This window comes from Culex pipiens, chromosome 3 (genome assembly GCF_016801865.2).
Source record: "Culex pipiens pallens isolate TS chromosome 3, TS_CPP_V2, whole genome shotgun sequence".
NCBI lineage: Eukaryota > Metazoa > Arthropoda > Insecta > Diptera > Culicidae > Culex > Culex pipiens.
The window spans coordinates 177,592,559-177,616,181 of NC_068939.1; the positions used below are offsets into that span (position 1 = coordinate 177,592,559).

General features: G+C 35.5%; 2 protein-coding genes across 2 annotated transcripts in view; one reads left to right on the plus strand and one right to left on the minus strand.

Annotated features, from left to right (window-relative positions):
• Positions 1-23,623, minus strand: part of LOC120432351 (hemicentin-1-like) — a 295,990-nt gene that overhangs the window by 242,909 nt on the left and 29,458 nt on the right. The window lies entirely within an intron of this gene.
• Positions 1,122-4,013, plus strand: LOC120432348 (cell surface glycoprotein 1-like). Its single transcript, XM_039597535.2, has 3 exons — positions 1,122-1,280; positions 1,369-1,630; positions 1,688-4,013. The coding sequence occupies exons 1-3, from the start codon at positions 1,236-1,238 to the stop codon at positions 3,937-3,939; spliced, it is 2,559 nt and encodes an 852-aa protein (XP_039453469.1). The 5' UTR covers positions 1,122-1,235; the 3' UTR covers positions 3,940-4,013.

Sequence of the window (23,623 nt, forward strand, 5' to 3'; positions counted from 1 at the left end):
CAGATTTTTGAATTTTCATGCATTATTTTTGTATGGACAGCTGAAAAATTTGTATGGCAAATTATATGGAAAAACTAATCATGCAAAATGGCTTCTTTTCAATCATTCAGAATAATAAGAAATATATTTATTTAGATTTAAAAAAGAGGATTTGTGATACTAGTTATGTTGGACAGCGATCTGTTAGGCATATTTAATCTTTTTCGCATTTATTGAGTGCGAAAATAATAGTAGTTTATGCAAAACGAAACGAAACTATTGGCACTACGCCCCCCGGGGCATGGCCTTCCTCTAACGTGGGATTTCTGCTCCAGCGCCTCTGACGAGACAGGAGAAACCGGGACCGACGTTTTACTTCACCATCCGATAGAAGCTCAGTGGATAAGGCGGGAATCGAACCCGCGTCTCATAGCATCATCGGGATCGGCAGCCGAAGCCGCTACCCCTGCGCCACGAGACCCAGTAGTTTATGCAACAAGTTGCAAAAAGAGGATTTTTTCAGCATGAATCGTACATTTATCCAACGAGGTTCACCTAAAGTTCAACTTTAAACGGCATAAATGTGAAGTCGAATTGGAGTCTTCAAAAACTTTAAATTATTTTTGAGGTTATGACAAACCCTTCCCCTTTAAGCAATGACTAGGTGCTAATTACACCACTTTGTGTAAACACACGCACACACACAATTGATATCCTTACTCAGTTTTCTTCGAAAGCAGCCAGCAGCGTCATTACACTCCCTCGAAGCTCATCGTCGTCACCATTGAGCCCTGATTGTTATTCACCTGAAATGAAACAAAAACAAACACCGGGTCTAGTGTTAGATTAGTCTTGTTTGCGGGCGCGATTACTCTCGCGTTCGTGGTAGGGGGTTGAGCGCTGTGCAAGATTTGTTTGCATGACAACACTGGGCGAGCGCGAACTCTGTGTAGTTGCTGTTGCAGAAGTCTTAGGGCTAAACCGGCGCGATAACAGCCCTTCCCCTGTTGGATACAGTCAGTGGGATGCTGATGCTGATGTTTTTGTTTTCGCGGGAATTTCGAGCGAGATATCGCGCGAGATAGTGATGGGATTTTTCCTCTGCAGATGAGTTTTAGGTATTATAAATTGACCCTGGATGGGAGGGAAGTCAACCATTCATTCAAGTATCTCGAACGAATCCACTTGCTTAAAGTTGGATACCTCACTCTTAAGTTACGTTAGTGCAAGTAGCCCAAGTTCTCTCTGCCGCCGCCATGGAAAATTTAGTGAAGCTGCTCGTGCTGCAGTTTATCGTGTTGGTAAGTTCGCTGAACATCCCAAAGTTGCCAAAGAACGTTGGTAAAAATTGTAAAGTGTTTGCTCTCTCTGGTGTTTGTGCTTCCGCAGATTATTACGGCGCGTACGGCTCACTCACAGGCCGCCGGCACCGATTGTCACGGGAAGGACTACCTGTGTCTGGACGACACCCGGTTCCAGATTTGCATAGACCTGGGCGACGGGCAACCCCAGACGGTGGACGACGAGGCCCAGTACTGCCCGCGGGGTACCTTCTGTAGCAACGTGGGACGGTTCGAGTGTGACTCGTCGGTGCCACCGTCTACGACGGCTGCCCCCGAACCGACCGAGGCGCAGCAGATCGTTTCGGAAGGTAGGTTGAGTTTGATGAACTCTGGAATCGTAACTACAAGACGTGATTTAATCTTAGGTCCTTCCGAGCTTCCTGAAGAGGAAAGGGAAGTGATTACCGAAGCGGAAGTACTACCGGAAGAGACGACAGCGAACGAAGAGACGGAAAATGAGCCGATTCAGACTACGCTTGAGGTCGTCCAACCAGATCCGACGCAACCAGAGGAAGTGGAGGTTGTTGACGCATCTCAACCGGAAGCTACTGAAGATGCACAGTCCGAAACGACTGTTGCAGTTGAAGCTAGTGAAGATCCCCAACCGGAAGTTACAGGTGCTCCCGCACCAGATACAACGGAGACGGAAGTTGTAGAAGCGGAGAATGCTGACGAGACGCAAGCAGCTTCAGAGGATCCTCAAGCTGACACTACCATTGCCGTTGAAGAATCCGAACCAAACAGTACGGATGCTATTGAGGAATCCCAGCCGGATACCACTGTTGAAGTTGAAGAAGCCCAGCCTGAACCTACGGAAGCTGCTGAGGAGACTCAGCCGGAGACAACTGTTGCAGCAGAAGAATCTCCATCAGAGGTCACCGAAGCCGTAGAAGAATCTCAACCGGAAGCCACTCAGGAAGCTGAAGAATCTCAACCCGAAACGACTGTTACAGCAGGTGAATCTCAACCGGATACCACTGAAGAAGAATCTCAACCAGAAGTCTCAGAAGACGCCACTGAGAGCAACCCAGAAACCACTGCTGTTACCGAGGAATCTCAACCAGAGGTCACCAATGCCGAGGTCACCGATGCTCCAGTAGAATCTCAACCGGAAGCTACTGGTGCTCCAGTAGAATCTCAACCTGAAGGTACTGATTCTCCAGTGGACACAGACGCTCCAGTGGAATCCCAACCAGAAAGCACGGATTCTCCAGTTGAATCCCAGCCCGAAGACGCTAATACTCCAGTAGACTCTCAACCGGAAGATACTGATTCTCCGGTAGAATCTCAACCTGAAGGTACTGACTCTCCAATTGAATCTCAACCGGAAGGTACTAACTCTCCAGTGGACACAGACGCTCCAGTGGAATCCCAACCGGAAAGCACAGACTCTCCAGCGGAATCCCAACCTGAAGGTACTGATACTCCAGTAGAATCCCAGCCAGAAGACACTGATGCTCCAGTAGAATCCCAACCAGAAAGCACAGGCGCCCCAGTGGAACCTCAATCTGAAAGCACTGATGCTCCAGTGGAATCCCAACCCGAGCTCACCGATGCCCCAGTGGAATCTCAGCCTGAAGATACTGATTCTCCAGTGGAATCCCAACCGGATACCACAACCGCTAGCGATCAACTCGAGTCGGATACCACAGCTGATGCCGGAGAGTCCCAACCAGAAACCACAGCTGACGCCACAACAGAACCCAACCCAAACACTACCGAGGGCAGCGAGGAATCTCAACCTGCTACGACAGAGAACACTGAGGAGTCTCACCCGGAATCATCGGATGCCGGTGCAGAATCCACCTCCGAAACGACGGTAGCTGCTGAACAAGAGTCTACAGCTGACGCTACGGTTACGGCTACTGAGTCTACTGATTCAACAGCTGTATCAACGGAAACTACTCCAACTGCCGGCTCAGCATCCGACGAAAGCGGCAGCGACTCCAGCTCCGCCGAAGCACCCTTCGTCTGTCAGCGCTCGGGTCGCTTCCCCCATCCCTCGGACTGCCACAAGTACTACATCTGCGTGTGGCTCCCGTTCGGCCTGTACGAGGTCGAACAGAGCTGCATCCTAGGGTGGGCGTACAACCCGGTCCTGCAGCGCTGCGCCGCCGACCAAGCTCCGTGCTTCCCCGGGCAGTTCACCTGCACCGCTCCGGGTCGCTTCGCCGATCCCACCGACAACACCAAGTACTTCTGGTGCGTGTGGAACGTGCTGGGAGGCTACCTGCAGTACAACCTGGACTGCCCCGCCGGGCAGGTGTTTGCGGCGCCTCGTCAGCGGTGCGTCGCCACTCCACGACCGGGCGTTGGAAGGAGTTCGGAGGGGGAGTCTGAGCAGGAGGATGAAGCTGTTTTGAACGTGGAGGTTTCTGGAGAATCTGGCAACGAAGTTGAGGTGCCGGTGGAGAAGGTCAAGTTCGACTGTACCGAGGAGGGAACGTTCCCGGATCCGAGCAGCTGCGGACGGTACTTTGTGTGTACGCTGAAGAAGAAGGACAAGTTCAAGAAGAGCAAGCTAAAGTGCCCCAAGGGACAGCTGTTCGATGCGGCGCTGGAGTTCTGTACTGACGATGAAGATGTCATCTGCGGTGGTGTTCGTGAGGAGAACTAATCTTAGTTAGACTTATTTATTATTGTTAGGAGAGAATGAATTTTTATCAAATATACTAGAACGCAACAAATAAACAAACATTTGATTTTAATTTAGCTTGATTGGTCAATCATGATCATTAACGGTGCCTGCCTTGTCAGTATGTAGATTTTCTTAAAAATTGGTTTGGTCTTCAAAAGTTCTAAGAAAAAAACAATTGTGGTCATTAACGACACCTACCTTGTCCAAATGTAGATTTGGACAAAACCAGCAAGAACTTCCACTCTGTAGGCTCTCAACTCAGACTTTTAACCGCCAACATTGTAAACATTCATCTGCTAACCCCGCCCGAACCACGAAGAGCTTACCGAAATTTCCCACTCAAACCAACCCCACGGGGACAAACAAAGTGAACCACTTTACCCTTAACCAAACAACGAACGCAACAAACACCCGATAATTAATACAACGCACACCAGCGGCTTCAGCCCGTTTGACCTGCAGCCCGACCCTTGGAAACCCCCGCCGGGCTCGGGAAAAATGGCCACCCATCGATCCTGCTTTTTTTTCAAACTCTCTCTCCGGAACACGCAATTTATTGAACACCAACTCCCCCCACCCCGCGAAGGTTCATAAAATTAAATGCCACATAATTCATTATTCATCGAAATGCAAACTCGAAAATATCCACCCCCAATTAATATTCAAAGCGTCACACAAAAATGAGAAGGTGAAGTGGGAGCGAAGTTAGGGAACAAATTCATAAAAGTGTCAACAGCAGAACTCGCGCGTGGTGGTTTTTCGAAATGTAATATGACTAATGGCTGGTTGGCCACCAACGGCAGCGGAGTTTATGGCGGTCATCGATTTGTGGACACACACACCGGTAATTACTGTGAAGAGGTTCATTGATGCAAGGTAAATACCGGAAGCCTTTGATGAGGATTTCCGTGAAGTAATTGAAGTAGTCGCTGCGCTGCTAATGAGTGTGTTACGTGACGAGCTGAGCGAAATGTTAAATTAACTGTGAAGTGACGTAACTCATTTAAAGTAACTTTTAACAATCAAATTGCTTGGTAATCCCTTAGTTACAAGCAATAATCGTTCAAAAATGGATTGAGATTTAACACACATCTGAAAGGAACTCCACAACTCTGTTATGTACTGTGAATGAAATAATTGTTACATGACTTTTAACTAACAAAAACGAATTGAAATTGAACAATCAAAATATTTTAAAAATCTAATTCAAACATTTTTTTTAGATCATTGGGTAAGTTTAAAAACAGTAGTACTAATATTGCAAAATATCGATTTAAATACTGAAATTTACATAAAACTACATTTTTTTTACAAAATTTTGTCCATTATGCAAATTTAAATATTTTACAAAAAAAAAATCCAAAAATGTGAGCAAAAAAAAACTAAAACTTTCTCCTAGAAACCGGTCTAAAATGTAAAAATAAAGTTTTAGACTAGTCTTGAGAAAGCTGTATGTCTTGTCAGGAGCAACATAGCACGATTTTTTTCGATTTGTTTTTATTTTAGCGGTATAATATTTGATTTTTTAATTGCCAGAAAAATAAAAATTGCAGAAACAAAAAGGATAATTTCAACTATTTTGCGGATTTTTATTAGGCGGTTGTTTGGGGCCTAATAACGATCACAAAAAGCTGTTCTCATTGATATGGACAGCTTTTGAAGATTTTCCATGCGAAGGACAAAAAATGTTATAAACTAATTATATTTTTGCGACCAAACATTCGAAAATCTGTTGTTTTTTTCTTGGCGGGGTGATAAATGGATAGCCAATCAACAATGCCAAATATTTTATAAATTTTTAGTGACGTTTTCCTTTAATTTTGAATATTATAGGTAGAATATTCAAATTATCCTAAAAGCCGAAATTTTTTCGAAAATGTTTTTTTTATAATTTGCAATATGGATAACAAGCAAAATTTAGTTATGGATCTTTCAAAAACAATATTTTTTCGAAAAACTTCGAAATTTTTATGAAATTTAAAGTTTAATCATCTGAAAACCAGTTAAAATGCATTTCCAGGCGTTTACAATCATATTTAGCATGTTTGAACTCCTTTGAACACATTTTGTATTTTCCGACGAAGAGTAAATTTTTTCGCCAAAAATTTCATTTTTTTTGTTATGTTATGTTATGTTATGTTATGTTATGTTATGTTATGTTATGTTATGTTATGTTATGTTATGTTATGTTATGTTATGTTATGTTATGTTATGTTATGTTATGTTATGTTATGTTATGTTATGTTATGTTATGTTATGTTATGTTATGTTATGTTATGTTATGTTATGTTATGTTATGTTATGTTATGTTATGTTATGTTATGTTATGTTATGTTATGTTATGTTATGTTATGTTATGTTATGTTATGTTATGTTATGTTATGTTATGTTATGTTATGTTATGTTATGTTATGTTATGTTATGTTATGTTATGTTATGTTATGTTATGTTATGTTATGTTATGTTATGTTATGTTATGTTATGTTATGTTATGTTATGTTATGTTATGTTATGTTATGTTATGTTATGTTATGTTATGTTATGTTATGTTATGTTATGTTATGTTATGTTATGTTATGTTATGTTATGTTATGTTATGTTATGTTATGTTATGTTATGTTATGTTATGTTATGTTATGTTATGTTATGTTATGTTATGTTATGTTATGTTATGTTATGTTATTTTATGTTATGTTATGTTATGTTATTTTATGTTATGTTATGTTATGTTATGTTATGTTATGTTATGTTATGTTATGTTATGTTATGTTATGTTATGTTATGTTATGTTATGTTATGTTATGTTATGTTATGTTATGTTATGTTATGTTATGTTATGTTATGTTATGTTATGTTATGTTATGTTATGTTATGTTATGTTATGTTATGTTATGTTATGTTATGTTATGTTATGTTATGTTATGTTATGTTATGTTATGTTATCGCACACAATATCGTTAATTTGAGAATCCTTAATTTTTTATGGTTTTATTGTCTGTATCAAATATTTCAAAATTTTCTTAAGGTTTTCTCTTTATAACATTGATAAGTAGAGAACACCTGAATTTAAAAAGCCATATTTTTTAATCCTCGAAATATCATAGATGATGATGAATGTAGCAATGCTTATTATTATAACATACCGTAATCCGGGGTGACATTGATAGAATTTCAATTTATTTTTGGAATATTTTTCAATTGTCAAGGGTTTTCTTAAGATTACTATTTTTAAAACATGTACTGAGGTAGGCCACATAAGTTCCATGCACTATACTTGAAAAAAAGTTTGTTTTTCCAAAAGTGCCTTAAAAAATAGCTGCGTCAAAAATTCATATTTTGAATTCGAAAGTGACTTTGATAGTCACAGTTTCTCTTGTCAAAAACATATCTAAGGTGTTGATATTTTATTTCTATGACAATCATCATCATCGCTAAGGTTGGTAATATAGTTTTTGCGAAAAAAAAATGTTTATATACATTTTTTGTAACATTATTTTAAAAAACACCATTTTGTATGAAATTCGTAAAACTAGTTTTGTTTATAAAATTATCGATTCATATTGCTTTGTAAACTGAAATCGAAGCACAAATCTAAAGTTTTCACATTTTTTATGAAATGTGTTTTACTGAAAATGCCTATAAATCTGAAGATTTTTTGAATTATATTTCAAAAACACATAATATTTATTATTTACAAACTTATTTTACCTTCTCCTAATGGAAAATTGACCAAAGAATCCGAAAATGCATTCCGTTTTCCGTTTTTTTTAAAGAAAATCATGACACTTTGAGAATATCAAAATAATGCTTTTAATCAACATTTTCTTAATTATAGTTAAATAACTATTTCAACTTTTCAAAATTTAATGAAAACTTCTTCTTGAAGTACTTCGAACACTTCTCTACCATTGAAGTACTTCGAACACTTCTCTACCATAGTCAGTATGATTCCATAGCATTCCAAACGTATTTGATTTGTACTCTTAATTTTACGGAAAAATCTCAAATCTATCAAAGTCAGCCCAGCTACCAATGTCACCCCGTTTTACGGTGCCCATTTATCAGACAAAACTTATATAAATAACGCATTGAATTGACAAGTTTTCTTGTTTAATGTGCTCTTCCAATAAATTAAAAGAAGTATTTTTTTTTGTTCAAATATGACCATAATTTAGAATAAAACTAAAAAAAAAAATGTTTACGGGAAAATAAAAAAAAAACTCTTTGCAAAAAAAGATTAAAGGCTGTAAAGAATAACTAAAATTGTAAGAAAAGAAGATAAAACAAATTAGAATTGGATTTTTCCTAGGAAATATGTGCTCAAAATGACTTTTCTGAATTTGGAAAAAAAAACAACTCAGAATTTTTATACTAGAGGGTTGACATTTCAATTTTTTTTAAGGTGATTCCAGCTGGCAGCATCATGTTCCATGCAAAGATAATATTTTCGCATTTCTGTGGACTTTTTAAAAAAATGTCTTCTTCTTCTTGTTAAAATTATGCTCTAAAGAGTTAGTACAGTTCGTGATTCATTATGGTTTATGAAAATCTTCAACGCATCAGTATTCGCCATCAATCATTGCATCATACAATAATAAGACTTTTGGGACGCCTTTGAACTTCCTTCAGTGCTTTGGAGCAGATCCTGATTCCTTTTGGTGCAGATTTTCGTTGAACTGTGTTGAGTATAGACTGCAACGTATTTTGTGGTTATAGTTTATTTATATGAGAGTAACGGCTGGCTTCACCTTGATCACCACGTTCAAATATAACGTCTATAGAATCAAATCAATCATTTATGTTCTGAATTTTTCTGAAAATAATCTCGATATCAAATAATATATAGCATATGAACCAAATTTAAAATAAGGCTGTCAGCATAGAATGTGTACACAAAAGTTATAATAAAATTGATTTCCAATTAATTTGAGAAAACAAATATTCGAAAATATCAAATTCAAAATCCCAATATTAAACTCCCGTCAAACACCACCATCACAAGGACATGTTGATATTGCGAGTCTGTTTACTCTGTAGCTGCTGCATCCACTTCATCATGCGTGTGCAATTGGCAGTAAAATGAACTTTTTGGAGATTGCCATAAAAATCTCTACCACCCCGAAACCTGTTCGCGCCCCCACCCGCATCCTGCACTCCAGAACTGTTTCATTTCCGCCACAACTCGGTTTCGGATGATACCTGCGAAAATCGCTTTTACTGTCGACGCCCACGTGCCAAAAGGGATCGGGCTTTCGCACAATTCGGGGCCAGTGGTGACAAATTCATCTTAAATGACTCATGAAATTAATTTAATAGCAACGCCGCTTGGGAGGCACCTCGTCAGATGAGCCCTCCAAGTGGCATCGCTGCTTGGGAGGCACGACGGTGGACGAGGATTTGGCATCACTGCTCGGTATGCAAAAAAAAACGTGACGTAATAACGTACATCTGCACACACGTGCAGTTCGTATTAATGTCAGTTTATTGAATTGGTTATCTGTTGGTTTTGGGGTTCGGGTTTGCGGGCGGGATTTGCGGAAGGATAAAGTGTGCGGTTTGTTTATCGTGTTTGGGAGGGCTTGTTTTTGCGTCAAACCAGGTAGGTTTTATTGCCTGGTTGGCAGGATCAGGATGATGGCGATAACAACTAAAAAAAACTGGCACAGGAAATTGCGGCCCAGGGATGATATCGATTTGCGTTATTCAATTAATTTGAACGGATTGCATGCGGAATGAGCACGAGATCATGAGGTTTGTTTTTGTGGCATCATTAATGAAAGGTAAACAAAGTAGTTCTGCTGGAAAGTTGGTCAACATTTGAAATTTGATGGTCTGCAGCTTGTTTAGCTTGTTGGATTACATCTGGTCGTTCTATTCCATTCGAATTAATTGGCAATGAATAAATCACACATTTGATATTTTACAAATATTTACATTTTCAACATCATTAAACATGTTTGGATAAGCTTTTTTTGTACAATTATTTGAAACTTGTTGTAACAGCCTAACCCACAGCTTCAGCAAATGAAAACCTTCAAAGTACTTGAAATTGCTGAGTGACATCCAAAACGACTTTCAAAGTGCTAAAATTCATGCAATTTGTAAACAATTAGCCCCCTCCCCACCATGTCACACCGATTTTTATTAGGGTCCTTCCGTTTTCCTTACCTAATAATGGCTCCTCTTAAGGCAGCAGCGAAATTTTCGGTCAAAGTAATAAAAGCACCCCATTAATGTCACCCGAGAAGCAGCACGAGCTGTCCCTTCCGTGGTCGTTCCAAATCTGGCACTTTAAACAAATCATGGTGGACCATGTGCCGGTGCCCGGAGACAAATTGCCGGGTCCTTGTTTCCCGCCGAGAATGTCGTTGTTTTGGTAAGCAACAGGACCACCACCACCTCCGGCAGCACACTTGAGAGGATTAACCCACCCACAAAAGGAAAGCCGCAACCAGGAACCGGATATCGAAATACAGCCCAACGGTCGCTTTATTATGCACACATATAGGCAGTAGTTTGGTTTTATTTTACGACCCTGGGCTGGACCCTGCGGCTGGACCGGCTCCGAAAAACACTCGCTCCGAAAGATGCCCGAGATTCATAAAGTGAAAATGTGAGTTAAATAAAAAGGACCAAAGGAAAACTCTCTCACACACACATGCGCGTACAAATTGCCCCCAGATGCCGGCCGAAGATCGTCGTTGTCGGTCTTTTTCGTTGCTGATATTGATGCAATATTCTTGGAACCGGCAGTCATGGGCATTGTTTATTGTTAGGAACCAGTGGTGGAACTCACGAAAGACTGTCGTCTGCCTTCTACTTTCTGCCTTCTACCTTTAGACTTGAGTCTTCTTTTTTCAAGCTTGAGTCATCTGGCTTCTGCCTTCAAGCCTTCTGCCATCTGCCTTTGCCCTTCTGCATTTGACCATTGCTTTCTGCCTTCTGATTTGCGTTCTACCTTCTGCCTACTGCCTTCAGCCATCAGTCTTGAGTTTTCTGCATTCTATCTATTGCCTTTTGCCATCTGCCTTTTGCCTTCTGCCTTCTATCATCTGTCAGCTTTATTTCGTCTGCTGTCTGCCTTCTGTCTTCTGACTTCAGTCTTGAGTCTTCTGCATTCAGTCTTAAGACTTCTGCCTTTTACCTGAATTTTACCTTTGCTTTCTGCCTTCTGATTTACGTTGTACCCTTTTTCTTCTGCGTATTGGCTTTTGCCTTCTGCCTTCTTCCTACTGCCTTCAGTCTTGAGTTTTCTGCATTCTACCTGTTGCCTTTTGCCATTCGCCTTCTGCCTTCTATCATCTGCCATCAGCCTTATTTCGTTTGCTCTATGTCTTCTGCCTTCTGTCTTAAGTCTTCTGCTTTATGCATTCAGTCTAAAGACTTATGTTTTTTACTTTCCGTACTCTGCTTTCTGCCTTCTGTTTTCAGTCTTGGGTATTCTGCATCAATCTACAGTCTTCAGTTTCTGCCTCCTACTTATTGTCTTCTGCCTTATATCGTCTGTGTTTGGCCTTCTATCATCTGCCTCTCTGTATTCTGCCTTTCTGCCAACTGAATTATGCTTTCTGCCTTCTATTGTCCGCCATCTGCTTTTAGTATTTAGTCAATAGTCATCTGTCTTTTTTGTCTTTTTTGTCTTTTTTTGCCTTTTATGTCTTTTTTTTTATTCATGAAGTGAAAATGTGAGTTAAATAAAAAGGACCAAAGGAAAACTCTCACACACACATATGCGCGTACAAACTGCTCCCAGATGTCGGCCGAAGATCGTCGTTGTCGGCCTTTTTCGTTACTGATATTGATGCAATATTTTTGGAACCGGTGGCCATGGGCATTGTTTATTGTTAGGAACCAGGAACTCTTTTTAATTTTTTTTTTGTCTTTTTTGTCTTTTTTGTCTTTTTTGTCTTTTTTGTCTTTTTTTGTCTTTTTTTGTCTTTTTTGTCTTTTTTGTCTTTTTTGTCTTTTTTTGTCTTTTTTTGTCTTTTTTGTCTTTTTTGTCTTTTTTGTCTTTTTTGTCTTTTTTGTCTTTTTTGTCTTTTTTGTCTTTTTTGTCTTTTTTGTCTTTTTTGTCTTTTTTGTCTTTTTTGTCTTTTTTGTCTTTTTTGTCTTTTTTGTCTTTTTTGTCTTTTTTGTCTTTTTTATCTTTTTTGTCTTTTTTGTCTTTTTTGTCTTTTTTGTCTTTTTTGTCTTTTTTGTCTTTTTTGTCTTTTTTGTCTTTTTTGTCTTTTTTGTCTTTTTTGTCTTTTTTGTCTTTTTTGTCTTTTTTGTCTTTTTTGTCTTTTTTGTCTTTTTTGTCTTTTTTGTCTTTTTTGTCTTTTTTTATCTTTTTTGTCTTTTTTGTCTTTTTTGTCTTTTTGTCTTTTTTGTCTTTTTTGTCTTTTTTGTCTTTTTTGTCTTTTTTGTCTTTTTTGTCTTTTTTGTCTTTTTTGTCTTTTTTGTCTTTTTTGTCTTTTTTGTCTTTTTTGTCTTTTTTGTCTTTTTTGTCTTTTTTGTCTTTTTTGTCTTTTTTGTCTTTTTTGTCTTTTTTGTCTTTTTTGTCTTTTTTGTCTTTTTTGTCTTTTTTGTCTTTTTTGTCTTTTTTTCTTTTTGTCTTTTTTGTCTTTTTTGTCTTTTTTGTCTTTTTTGTCTTTTTTGTCTTTTTTGTCTTTTTTGTCTTTTTGTCTTTTTTGTCTTTTTTGTCTTTTTTGTCTTTTTTGTCTTTTTTGTCTTTTTTGTCTTTTTTGTCTTTTTTGTCTTTTTTGTCTTTTTTGTCTTTTTTGTCTTTTTTGTCTTTTTTGTCTTTTTTGTCTTTTTGTCTTTTTTGTCTTTTTTGTCTTTTTTGTCTTTTTTGTCTTTTTTGTCTTTTTTGTCTTTTTTGTCTTTTTTGTCTTTTTTGTCTTTTTTGTCTTTTTTGTCTTTTTTGTCTTTTTTGTCTTTTTTGTCTTTTTTGTCTTTTTTGTCTTTTTTGTCTTTTTTGTCTTTTTTGTCTTTTTTGTCTTTTTTGTCTTTTTTGTCTTTTTTGTCTTTTTTGTCTTTTTTGTCTTTTTTGTCTTTTTTGTCTTTTTTGTCTTTTTTGTCTTTTTTGTCTTTTTTGTCTTTTTTGTCTTTTTTGTCTTTTTTGTCTTTTTTGTCTTTTTTGTCTTTTTTGTCTTTTTTGTCTTTTTTGTCTTTTTTGTCTTTTTTGTCTTTTTTGTCTTTTTTGTCTTTCAAAGTGTTTTGTGTTTGTGTTTTGTGTTTTGTGTTTTGTGTTTTGTGTTTTGTGTTTTGTGTTTTGTGTTTTGTGTTTTGTGTTTTGTGTTTTGTGTTTTGTGTTTTGTGTTTTGTGTTTTGTGTTTTGTGTTTTGTGTTTTGTGTTTTGTGTTTTGTGTTTTGTGTTTTGTGTTTTGTGTTTTGTGTTTTGTGTTTTGTGTTTTGTGTTTTGTGTTTTGTGTTTTGTGTTTTGTGTTTTGTGTTTTGTGTTTTGTGTTTTGTGTTTTGTGTTTTGTGTTTTGTGTTTTGTGTTTTGTGTTTTGTGTTTTGTGTTTTGTGTTTTGTGTTTTGTGTTTTGTGTTTTGTGTTTTGTGTTTTGTGTTTTGTGTTTTGTGTTTTGTGTTTTGTGTTTTGTGTTTTGTGTTTTGTGTTTTGTGTTTTGTGTTTTGTGTTCTGAATACAGTAATTTCTACATTATGATATTTTTATTCAAAGTACCATCCCTTTGTCTGTAAGCCAACAACCATTTCCAATAAAAAAGACTTCATTTTCCTCCAGCTATTGAAATGTCCAAACTCCCACCACCACTGGCGACTTTTGCATAAACATGTTCGTGTGTGTATTTCGCTGAGCCGGAAGAATGTTGCTCACACACTCACACACGCACACATATATTTATGTTAATGCCCGTTTGGGTCGTCGTCGAAGGCGGACACAACAACAAAATTCCACAGACACAACACTGCCGAGAAGAAAGAAAGCAGCCGAAAAAAAAAGAGACTGTGTGTTATCTTTATTCACACATATTTGCTACCCCACCGTGAAAGGGTGGCATGCGGAATTTTGTGACCGTGTGAGTGTTTTGTTTTCTCTTTGTGCCTCGAGGCTGTTGTAGCTTTTTGGTGGCCAAACACACGACACCCAGTTGCTTGGGTTGGGAAGGATCCCCACAAGTCAGGAGCTCATGCACACACACACAGACGCGATGGCAATTTGAGTCCGGCCGAAATCACCATAGAAAAATATTTACGAGCGTGTTTATTAGAACGGTAAACATATTTGCTCGCTCGGTTTAGCGCTAGATTTGAGGCCCGGGCGTAAAATGTGTGCGAAAAACCGCCACCGAGAGGATTTTCTTTTTACTTTATTTGACGCTGGGATTGTGGTTCACATGTCATAAATTGTTGAATTTTCATCTGCAAATAATTTATGTTTAAAGTGGGCTCTTTTAAAAGTCTTTCTTCTATATCTGAGCATCGTCGACATACACTTTTTTGTTTCTCTTTGTTTTGTCGTTCGTGTCTTGAACGGCCATGACAAAAATATGTTGTCCAACGACGTAATTCAAAACTTAGTCTAAAGTTTATATTCAGCCAATTCTTTTTTCATGAATGTATCAATTCTTTTTAAGTTAAGATATCTCAATACAATGTGACAACAGAACAAGTCACTAGGAAGAATCGAGTTCATACTTTTGCAATGGTGAAAACAGAAAACTAGCAAAATTTAATAAATTTACTATTTTTGGCAACAAAATCATAAGTGTAAAGCCCTTTTGATTTGTGATCGTTTCACAAAGGTTTGGTTTACCTCGTAAATCGAAGTTTTTGATTTTTATACGTTATAAGGATATATTTAAAAAACCCGGTCGGGCATAACAATCTAAAAATATTTTTTCAGCCATGGACGAACATGGACAATATTTAATAAATTTGAAAAGGGCATTCTTTATCGAAAAAATACATGTGCAATGAATTCCAACTCAAAACCGATGCCATTTATCAAAACTTAAGGAAAATACTTTTACATTTGAAATTCAATTTTAAGATAAAATAATTTCAAATCGTTCTTCGTTTTTTTTTTTTCATTTAATTTTCGATTTTTATTAACAATAAACACTTAATAATAAATAAACTCCAAATTTGTTCCGAACTGATTCAAAAACTAATACAAAAAAAAGCTTAAAGTAAAAAAAAAATGAAATTTTATCCCGTGTCTCCCTATTTTCTTTGAAATTATTATCCTGACCAAGATGAAAAGGTCAAAAGACATAAGGTCAAAAGGACAAAAGGTCAAATGCCAAAAGGCCGAAAGGCATAAGGTCGAATGGATAAAAGATCGAATGTGAAAAAATGAAATAATTAATTATAATTATAAACTTTTTAAAAACTCTTTAAAAAAATATTTTGTTTCAAACAAATCGGATTTTTTCTGTGAGTTTATCCGTTGTTTATCCATCCTTTTAGTAATGATATTTTTTTTAATAAACAGAATAACTTCCAAACCATTTTTTGGAGAGATTTCCATTCTTTCTAACATGAGCAGTTCTAAAAGAAATGGTCGCCTCGTATAATATTTTTTGAGTTTTTATTTTACTTACAAAAACAACCTTCTTGTTTGTCACAATATTTTTGTGAGTTTTCTATTTTTTCAAACAGGAGCAGTTCTTTGGCAAAAAAGTTTTACTTCTAAAATATTGTTGCAAGTTTTCTTTACTTTTTCAATCTATCTTTCATGGTCATAAGAGATCCTAAGAAAAATGTAACTTCAAAAACATAGCTAAATATATATCAAAAAATGATCGTATTGTGTTTATTTATCTTTTTAAAGCTAAACTCCCTTTAATTTTTATCTCTCATTTTTATCATAAAGATACGGAACTTTTTAACTATTCAATTTTTCAAATTTCTGATTTAAAATATTCAAAATCAAGATTTTTTAAATTATATTGAATTTCTAATGATGAATTTTGGAAATTTGTAATAATCTTGATATTTTATGTTTTAAAAATTAATTGTCATTTTAAAATTTTAAAATTATGGAATTACAAAATTTTTGATTTGAATTAAAGCTTAATTTTTTTTTATTATAATTTTTCAATGGCTTATTATTTTGTAAAAAAAAAAAATTCCAATTTAAGTATTTTTTTACTGTAGTTTTACATTACTGTAATTTTTTTCTTTTTTATATAATTTTTTGGTTCTCAAATATATATATTTTTTGGTTCTCAAATACAGGAATCCATCAATTACTACGTTTATTGAATTGTTTGAAGTTCAAAGTTCTAGAATATTTAATTGATGTTTTTTATATTTCGTAATTTTTTCAATCAACATAGGGGAACAGCATCTAACTCCATCGTGCCAGTACTGTTGCCATATCAGCACTTTGCAGTTCAATTGTAGCTCAAAGAAAGCGTTTTCAATTGAAATCGAGTGATAAATAGTTCAATAGTAAGTGAGCAAGCAAGTTTCTATCCACAGTTAAAAAAAAAAAGTTGTTTGAATATTCAAAATCAGCTAATTGGATGAAGTTTGGAGCGAGTGCTTAACCTGCCAAACATATGGGAATTTACCCTGTTTTTAATTATTTCATTTAAAAATATTAACATTTTCATAATTAATGCTGTAATGATCATTTTTAGAGCTATTTAAAAAAATAGTCCAACAAACAAAATTTCCTTTTTTTTGCCTTTTGGGTGTTTTGAAACCGCTTTGAGTCAGGGGTACTCGAAAAAACAGCAAAAAACATTATAATTAAACTTTTCTGGACCCTTAAAAAAACAGCGTTGGAATTCGAGCGAGCGAGGTAGAGAACTTGTAATATTTTTCTCTTCTCGCTCGCGCTCGCACTTTCACTCGCGTTCTCGCTCCAGCCGCGAGCGCTCGCGAGCGCCTCGTGCTAGCCGTTCGGGCAAATTTGGCTAGCGAGAAAGCTCGTTCGCAAGTGGAGGAGAGCGCGGGCAATCGGCGAGTTTCTCTCGGCAGACTTGCGGTGAGAACTCGAGAGCGCGAGAATACCAACACTGAAAATAACCAAGATTTTTTAATTCCAGATTATTTTTCTGAATTTTCCTATTTGTTTTGTTTTGTTAGAAATTCGGGTTTCAACTATTTGTATTGATTGAATTTGACAATCCTTAAATTCGTATGGAAAAACTAATAATCCAATATGGCTTGTGTGGAAATATGGAATCGATGGTGAAAAATTCATTGAATTGAAAGTATACAAAATAAAAAGTCAGAAAAAAATTTGCGAATTGATACAGCGTTTGAACTATTCTGAATTCGCTTTGAAATTAAAAAAAAATATCACCTAAAAAGAGACTATGAAGGATTCAAATAATGCTTTTTTTGACATAATTTCACGTCAATTAGAGCTCCCCCTTTTGAATCCTCTTATCGCAATAATCTTCGATCATCCTATTGTTGGCTCGTTACGAATTGCATCTGGACATCGCCAGACCGAGGCTAATCGGATAACAGAGCTTATGGATTTTCTGCGAATCAAAGAATCTGATTCCGATGAAAATTTGTCAGTTTTTTTCCAAGTTGTGTGTGGGCTGTGTTTTCAGCTTTCGTGTCACACCCCCACAAGTAAACTTTTTTTTTTGTAGGAATTCTGCAACTGTGATTGTCAAAGGGAAATCTTGTCTCTTTTTGCTTGAACATTTTCGGAGAAGAAAATGTAAGCAGGATTGAATTTACTGCAAAAGTTGGCAATTTAATTTCTTTTTTATTTCACTTTGAGTCAGAAAAAAATGTATTGAAAAACAGAGGGTGTTTCGGTAAATTATGCACACGACTTTTTGTTTTGTTCTTCCAATGTGTGCTTGCGTGCGCGGGAAAAATTTCAACTTTCGCGGGAGCTTCGGTGAGAAATTAGCTTTTTTGTTTTTCAATTCTTTTTCGGGTGGGATGAATTATTCATGTACTTGCTAGAAGGGTGGTGGAGAAGGGAAAGAGGGGGGGGGGCTCGAAATACGATTTGTCATTCGAATCTAATTACCTCGAACTTATTCAACGTTGTATTTGCGGAGTTTTGCATTGCCGGCACACACACACGACGATATGCATATAAATTGAGTGTTTTTCGAGGGAAAATTTCTGACTGAGAGTAACAAAAAAAAACATTTCCGTTGATTGCATTCATGGCTTCAAAAGCATGTGTGTGCGAAATTGTTTGCGCTTTTTTCCAAAGCTGTTTTCACAGAAAATATCGAGAGAGAGGAAAATAAACGCAGAGACAGGTGCCTAAGCAGCAAGCTGCTCGCTGGTTATCGGATTCTTGGAAGGATGCTCAGACAAAATCAATATTATACTGGCAAGCTCTCTTTGGTGTCGACAGAACTGTGGCTTGTTATGTCTGGTATTTCAGTGAAACTGCTTTTAAATTTTAATTTCTTCAGAAAATCTTATTATTTTGCTAGGACTAGATTTCTGAAAATCATAATTTTGAAACAATTTCGACATAATTAAAACAAATCACAAAAAAAACCCAACCCTTTAAAAGGTGGATGCAAATATTCCCTCCCAAAAAGGGATTTCCACCCCAGGTGAAAATTCATTAGCAATTTTCCACCGGTTGCACTCCGGGTCCTCCAACAACAACCCCAAAGCACTAACCATCCTGCGCCTTCCCAAAATTGAAAATTTTCTCATTACTTTACTTTTGTGTATCTGTGTGTGTGTGTGTGTCAGTGCCGAAAAGCACCGCAACCGAGGCTCGTAAAACATGATTACGCTCACCACACCACGTGGTCGCCACCACCACGTGTCCAAGCTCTTTGTCCTGCCGTGAACCGAGGACTTTAAACATTTTCGCAACTTTATGGCACGTGTGGCCGCGTTTCAGACGGTCGATCGATGTGGGGCGTTGATGTTGTGCGTTGTCTTGTTGGGATGTTTTTTTTTTTTTTTTTTTTTTGGGAAGAACTTTATGAAAAACCTGGATCACGGGACGAGCAGCGGGATTAAATTTAATAACGTGCAGAACGCAGCGAAATTTGCGGGATCATGAACCGTTGGCAAGGGTGATAAAATATTTAATTGCCTTTTTCATATTTTCTGCTCTTTAACCTGTTTAATTTTCATTTACTCAAAATGTTTGATGAGAATTTCTCGTTCTGATTGAAGCTCTCTATCAAGTCTGGCTTAAGTTATGCCCACTATAGTTATATGAGTTGTTCCAGTTCAACTAAACTAGACCATTACCTGTTTGGACCAGATTTGAAAATAAACATACATTTCAAGTTTGGTGAAAATTGGAACATCCCTCTATTTTCAGCATTGTGAGCAGCAGCCGAAGTGGTAAGTTGTGACAGATTGTGCTGGGTGATTCTAGGCAACTTAGCTAAAATCCACAAGCCTCTTAATTTTTTAGTGATTTGAAAAAAGAAGTAATTTTTACTCTGTGCAAGATACTTTATAAAATAATGTTTGAATCCTCAAATGCTACAAAAAATAATTGTTACTTCAACTCAAGAATTATGAATTAATATCTCATGTTTATTTTTTAAATTGTTTTCCCCAGAAAAAATTTCAGTACCACTGCAAGTGTATTAATTAATACATTTCAAAAAGCCAATCTTAACAAGCTTCAAAATTTTATTTTATTGTGCTTTTAAAATGGATCAGCAAAATATTGGAAAATGTTTCAAAACCTCACTCCAAAAGCCGAAAACTGTTTGAGTGCAATCGGTGAACATTAGAGCGTCAAATTTCACTTCCCGGGGAAAAACATCACGGAAATTTCCGGAATTCTAGCGGAACGTGATCTATGTTGGATTTTCGGCATAAACAAAGAGACATGAAATCATGGTTTTCAGCGCCGTACCTAGGGGTTGGCGCAGTTGGCGACCGCCAAGGGCGCCAGCCCTTGGGGGGCGCCGAAAACGATGATTGTACAAATTTGTCATGTTATTATAAAATCCTAGAAAGGTATTCAGAACAAAAGGGGCGCCAAATTTTAAAGTAGGACTACAAAATAACTCGATAATCTTGGTCAGAATATTACAAATATTACTTATAACACTTGGGGCGCCAAAATCAACTATTTCAATAATTGTACCAGAATTAAATTTAAAATTCAATTTTCTCAATTCATTTATCAAAGGGGGCGCTCAAGTGGCAAAAATTTCAGGGTTTTATAACAATTCTTTGAAATAGCTAGAGATTTTATATTTCAACTACAGTATATAAAATTCAATTTAAATTTCAAATTTTTTTCCAGCATCAGGAACCATCAAGCTTTTTATGTTTTGAAGTATTTTTTTTATATAATCAGCTATTTAATTGAAATTTACACATTTCTATTAAAAATCAGAAATAAAAAGAATAAGATATTCTATTCTATTAAAAATCAGAAATAAAAAGAATAAGATATTTCAAGTTTAAAGAAAATGGCATTTGAGATATTTTTATCGTTTTAAATGCAAACGTTGCGTTGAGATTGGCCTACGTTTTCGAAATACTGAAGTGTTTAAATTGAATATTTCTAACACAAAAAATGCTTTGACTTTTGTTAAATTTCTAGCAAAATATTTTTTTTTTCAACATAAAAATGTTGGTTTTTTAAGAGCACATAAATTGCTCTAAATATATTATATTCTGCTGCTTGTATTCAATTGCTTGTAGCAAGAGTGAAGAAGTAAAATTTGGGTGTCTTCGACAAAGTTGCATAGATTGGCATGCCCACCAACTTTTTAGTCGTAAAAGTAAAATATTATACAATTTCTTGTATAATTTTGATTTGCAGAAACACCATTATCGCGGACCCATTAGATTTTAAATCAAAGCAAAATTCCAGCTCCAAAAACAGCAATATTTTTTGGGAAAACACAAAGTTCCACTTAATTTTGCTTCTAGGGTCAATAATTTGAAGAATGTTAGTAACATTTTCCTTGAAAATTTTTGTTTTGTTATGTTTTAATGGAATGGATAAAGTTGCTTATCTTTCACATACATTATTTTTATTTCATGGATTCCATGTGTTGGGCTATCCAGTGTAATTTCGCCTAAATTTTCACATTTACACAAACGGTTCTAAAAGCTTTGTGTGTAGAGGGTGACTATTCTCGAGATTTTCAATTTCCCGGGAATCGAGAGTTGAATTTGGAAATTTCCCGGGAATTCCCGGGACCTGGTAGTGTTTATATCTATGCCAATAGTGCCAGTAATGTATAAAGAAAAGTTATAAATGTGTTTCTTTTCAATGAATTCAGTTACGATTTATTCATGCTTATTTAATGAAACGTTAATTAGTAGCCTCATTATTTTTGGGAACTATGGTCTACTTCTTGATTTTTTTCTGAATCTGCGATACAACTTGTTGTATGAACTTGTTATTAGATTTTTGTGAAATAACAAAATAGCTAATATGCAATTTCCCAGTATCGGGATTTTTACAATATAATAAATAGCGACTCAAAACAACAATTTTAATATTTTTTTTTCTTTTTCAAAACTGTAAATATGCATTGAAGAAATAGTGATCCGGAAAACCCGAATGTTCACATTTGGAGGACTTTACAAATATTTCCAGAGTTTTTTTCTTAGATATAATTTAATATTGAGGTTTAAGCGAAACACAAAATTACTCCATGACATCAAAAAAGGAAATTACCTTGATACAGCGAAATTAAAATAATAAGAATAAAAAAAATGGATTATAAGAATTGCTATGCTTGAAAGAGGATATGAAAATTATACTCTTAGAAATAATAAACAAAATATAAAAAAATAAGTCTTTCTTCTTGTGGCTTACTGATAAGTATGCTTTAAGGTTAATTTTGGGGTCCACATTATTTTAAGTTTTCCCAATTATAGTTATTGGAATTTTTAATAAGTTAAAATTTACACTTTCTGAATTAGAAGATAAGAGAAGCATTGGTTCATTCGAACTTGAACATCTTACATTGAACACCCAATGTTCTGAACAATTTCGAATTTTCATTTTTTCCAAAAATGGTCGATTTCCCGGGAATTCCCGCTCGTCACCCTCTATTTGAGTGTAATGCTTTTTATACAAAATTTTAAGAAACTTTAGATGTCGAAAAATAAACACAAAAAATGTCAATGTGTTAAAAAGGTAAAAACTAATTGCCTTTGTTTGAAGCTATGAATTTTCAAAAAACAAATTTTAGGAATTTTATATCAATCAAAAAACACAGTCACAGAGAAGAGAAATATTGTTTTCAAAAATAAATTGAAAAAAAAAGTTTCAAAAGGAATCCATCCAAAAACAAGTTTGAAAAGGAGTCCATTTTCTAATCAGTTAAACTATTTTTTAAGGAATGCAGGAAAATGCTGATACAATGAAATTTAAGCTAGGTCAGATCAAATTCTGTTTTAAAACGATAAAACAACACTCTGCTATTTTCAGTCAACATTAATCCTAAAGCACCTTTTCGTTACAACCTATCTGTATTGGAAAGATATAAATCGATTGAAATGGTTTAAAAATAATAAAACATTAATTTGAATATCCTTCAAAGAATTAAATTGTGGTTGGATTTTTTAGCTGTTATATTTATTCAATCAATTACCATTATATTATTAAAACTCTTTGAAGCAATCGCTGAAAATTTAAGTAAACATATCAAAATGATGAAAAATTTGGAGGGGCGCCAAATTGATGCTTCGCCAAGGGCGCCGTGGACCCTAGGTACGGCTCTGATGGTTTTGATTTCTTTTTTTCAGCATTTTTTTTTTCAATGTTCAATTCAAACTAAATCGCCCATGCCCAGACAGGCAGGAATATTGAATAGATATTTTCTTGTTTCGCAAATTAATATAAATTTTTTCCACGTTTGCGTGAATTGTTTTTTCTTGCGTGCACAGGATGTTTTAAACATTTCTGTTAACAAAACTGTCAAATGAACTGGAAAGAGAAGATGCAGAGCAATTCTGTAATTATACAATTCAAGCAACTGGAATTTAAGATATTAAAAAATCTGTATCTTGACCAAAGTTTTTCTGATCGATTTGGTGTCTTCGGCAAGTGTGCATGACTTCTCATAAAATAAACAACACTCAAAAAAATACTTTTCATTTTGCACTCAAAAAATTATTTGTGCATAATATCCATTTAAATAAAAATCTCATTTTTAAATTTCATCTTTTGAGCTATGAAACAAGTTGATCACAATTCATTTAACAGTGTTGTCAATTTTCAAAAAAAAAAAATCATATTTTTCGTAAAAACTGTAAAAAGGTAGATTTTTTTTCAATGAGCAATTCTCTGAGATTTCGGTCCTTCGATTTTTTTTTTGTATTTTTTAATCCGACTGAAACTTTTTTGGTGCCTTCGGTATGCCCAAGGAAACCCAAAATAGATACAGATATTTGAATTTTCATAAATCATATTTGTGTGGACAGCTGCCAAATTTGTATGGAAAAGTATATTAGTCCGTCCATCCCGGGAAATTCCCGAAATTGAAAAAAATACTAATTTTGGTCTGAAAATTCAGATTGTGTTGTGAAAATAGATGAAAAATTGAATACTTAGTAATCGATAGGAATTTTAAACTATAAAATTTGTATTCGGCATGTATTAACATTAATTTGGTTTATTAGGAAAAATATTTAAATTTTGTATATAGATTCGCGAAATGCCTGAAGCTTAACATATGTTATACTTAATTTAATATATTTTAACTTAACTTTAACCTTAACTTTTTTCATCAAGTCTCGTGCAAATTAGGACAAATGTA

Bases quoted from the DNA above. Each gene is read 5' to 3' on its own strand.
- LOC120432348 (XM_039597535.2), top strand. From the start codon at position 1,236: ATGGAAAATTTAGTGAAGCTGCTCGTGCTGCAGTTTATCGTGTTG. The intron at 1,281-1,368 runs GTAAGTTCGCTG...GTGCTTCCGCAG, and splicing joins TGCTGCAGTTTATCGTGTTG to ATTATTACGGCGCGTACGGC. The intron at 1,631-1,687 runs GTAGGTTGAGTT...ATTTAATCTTAG, and splicing joins GCAGCAGATCGTTTCGGAAG to GTCCTTCCGAGCTTCCTGAA.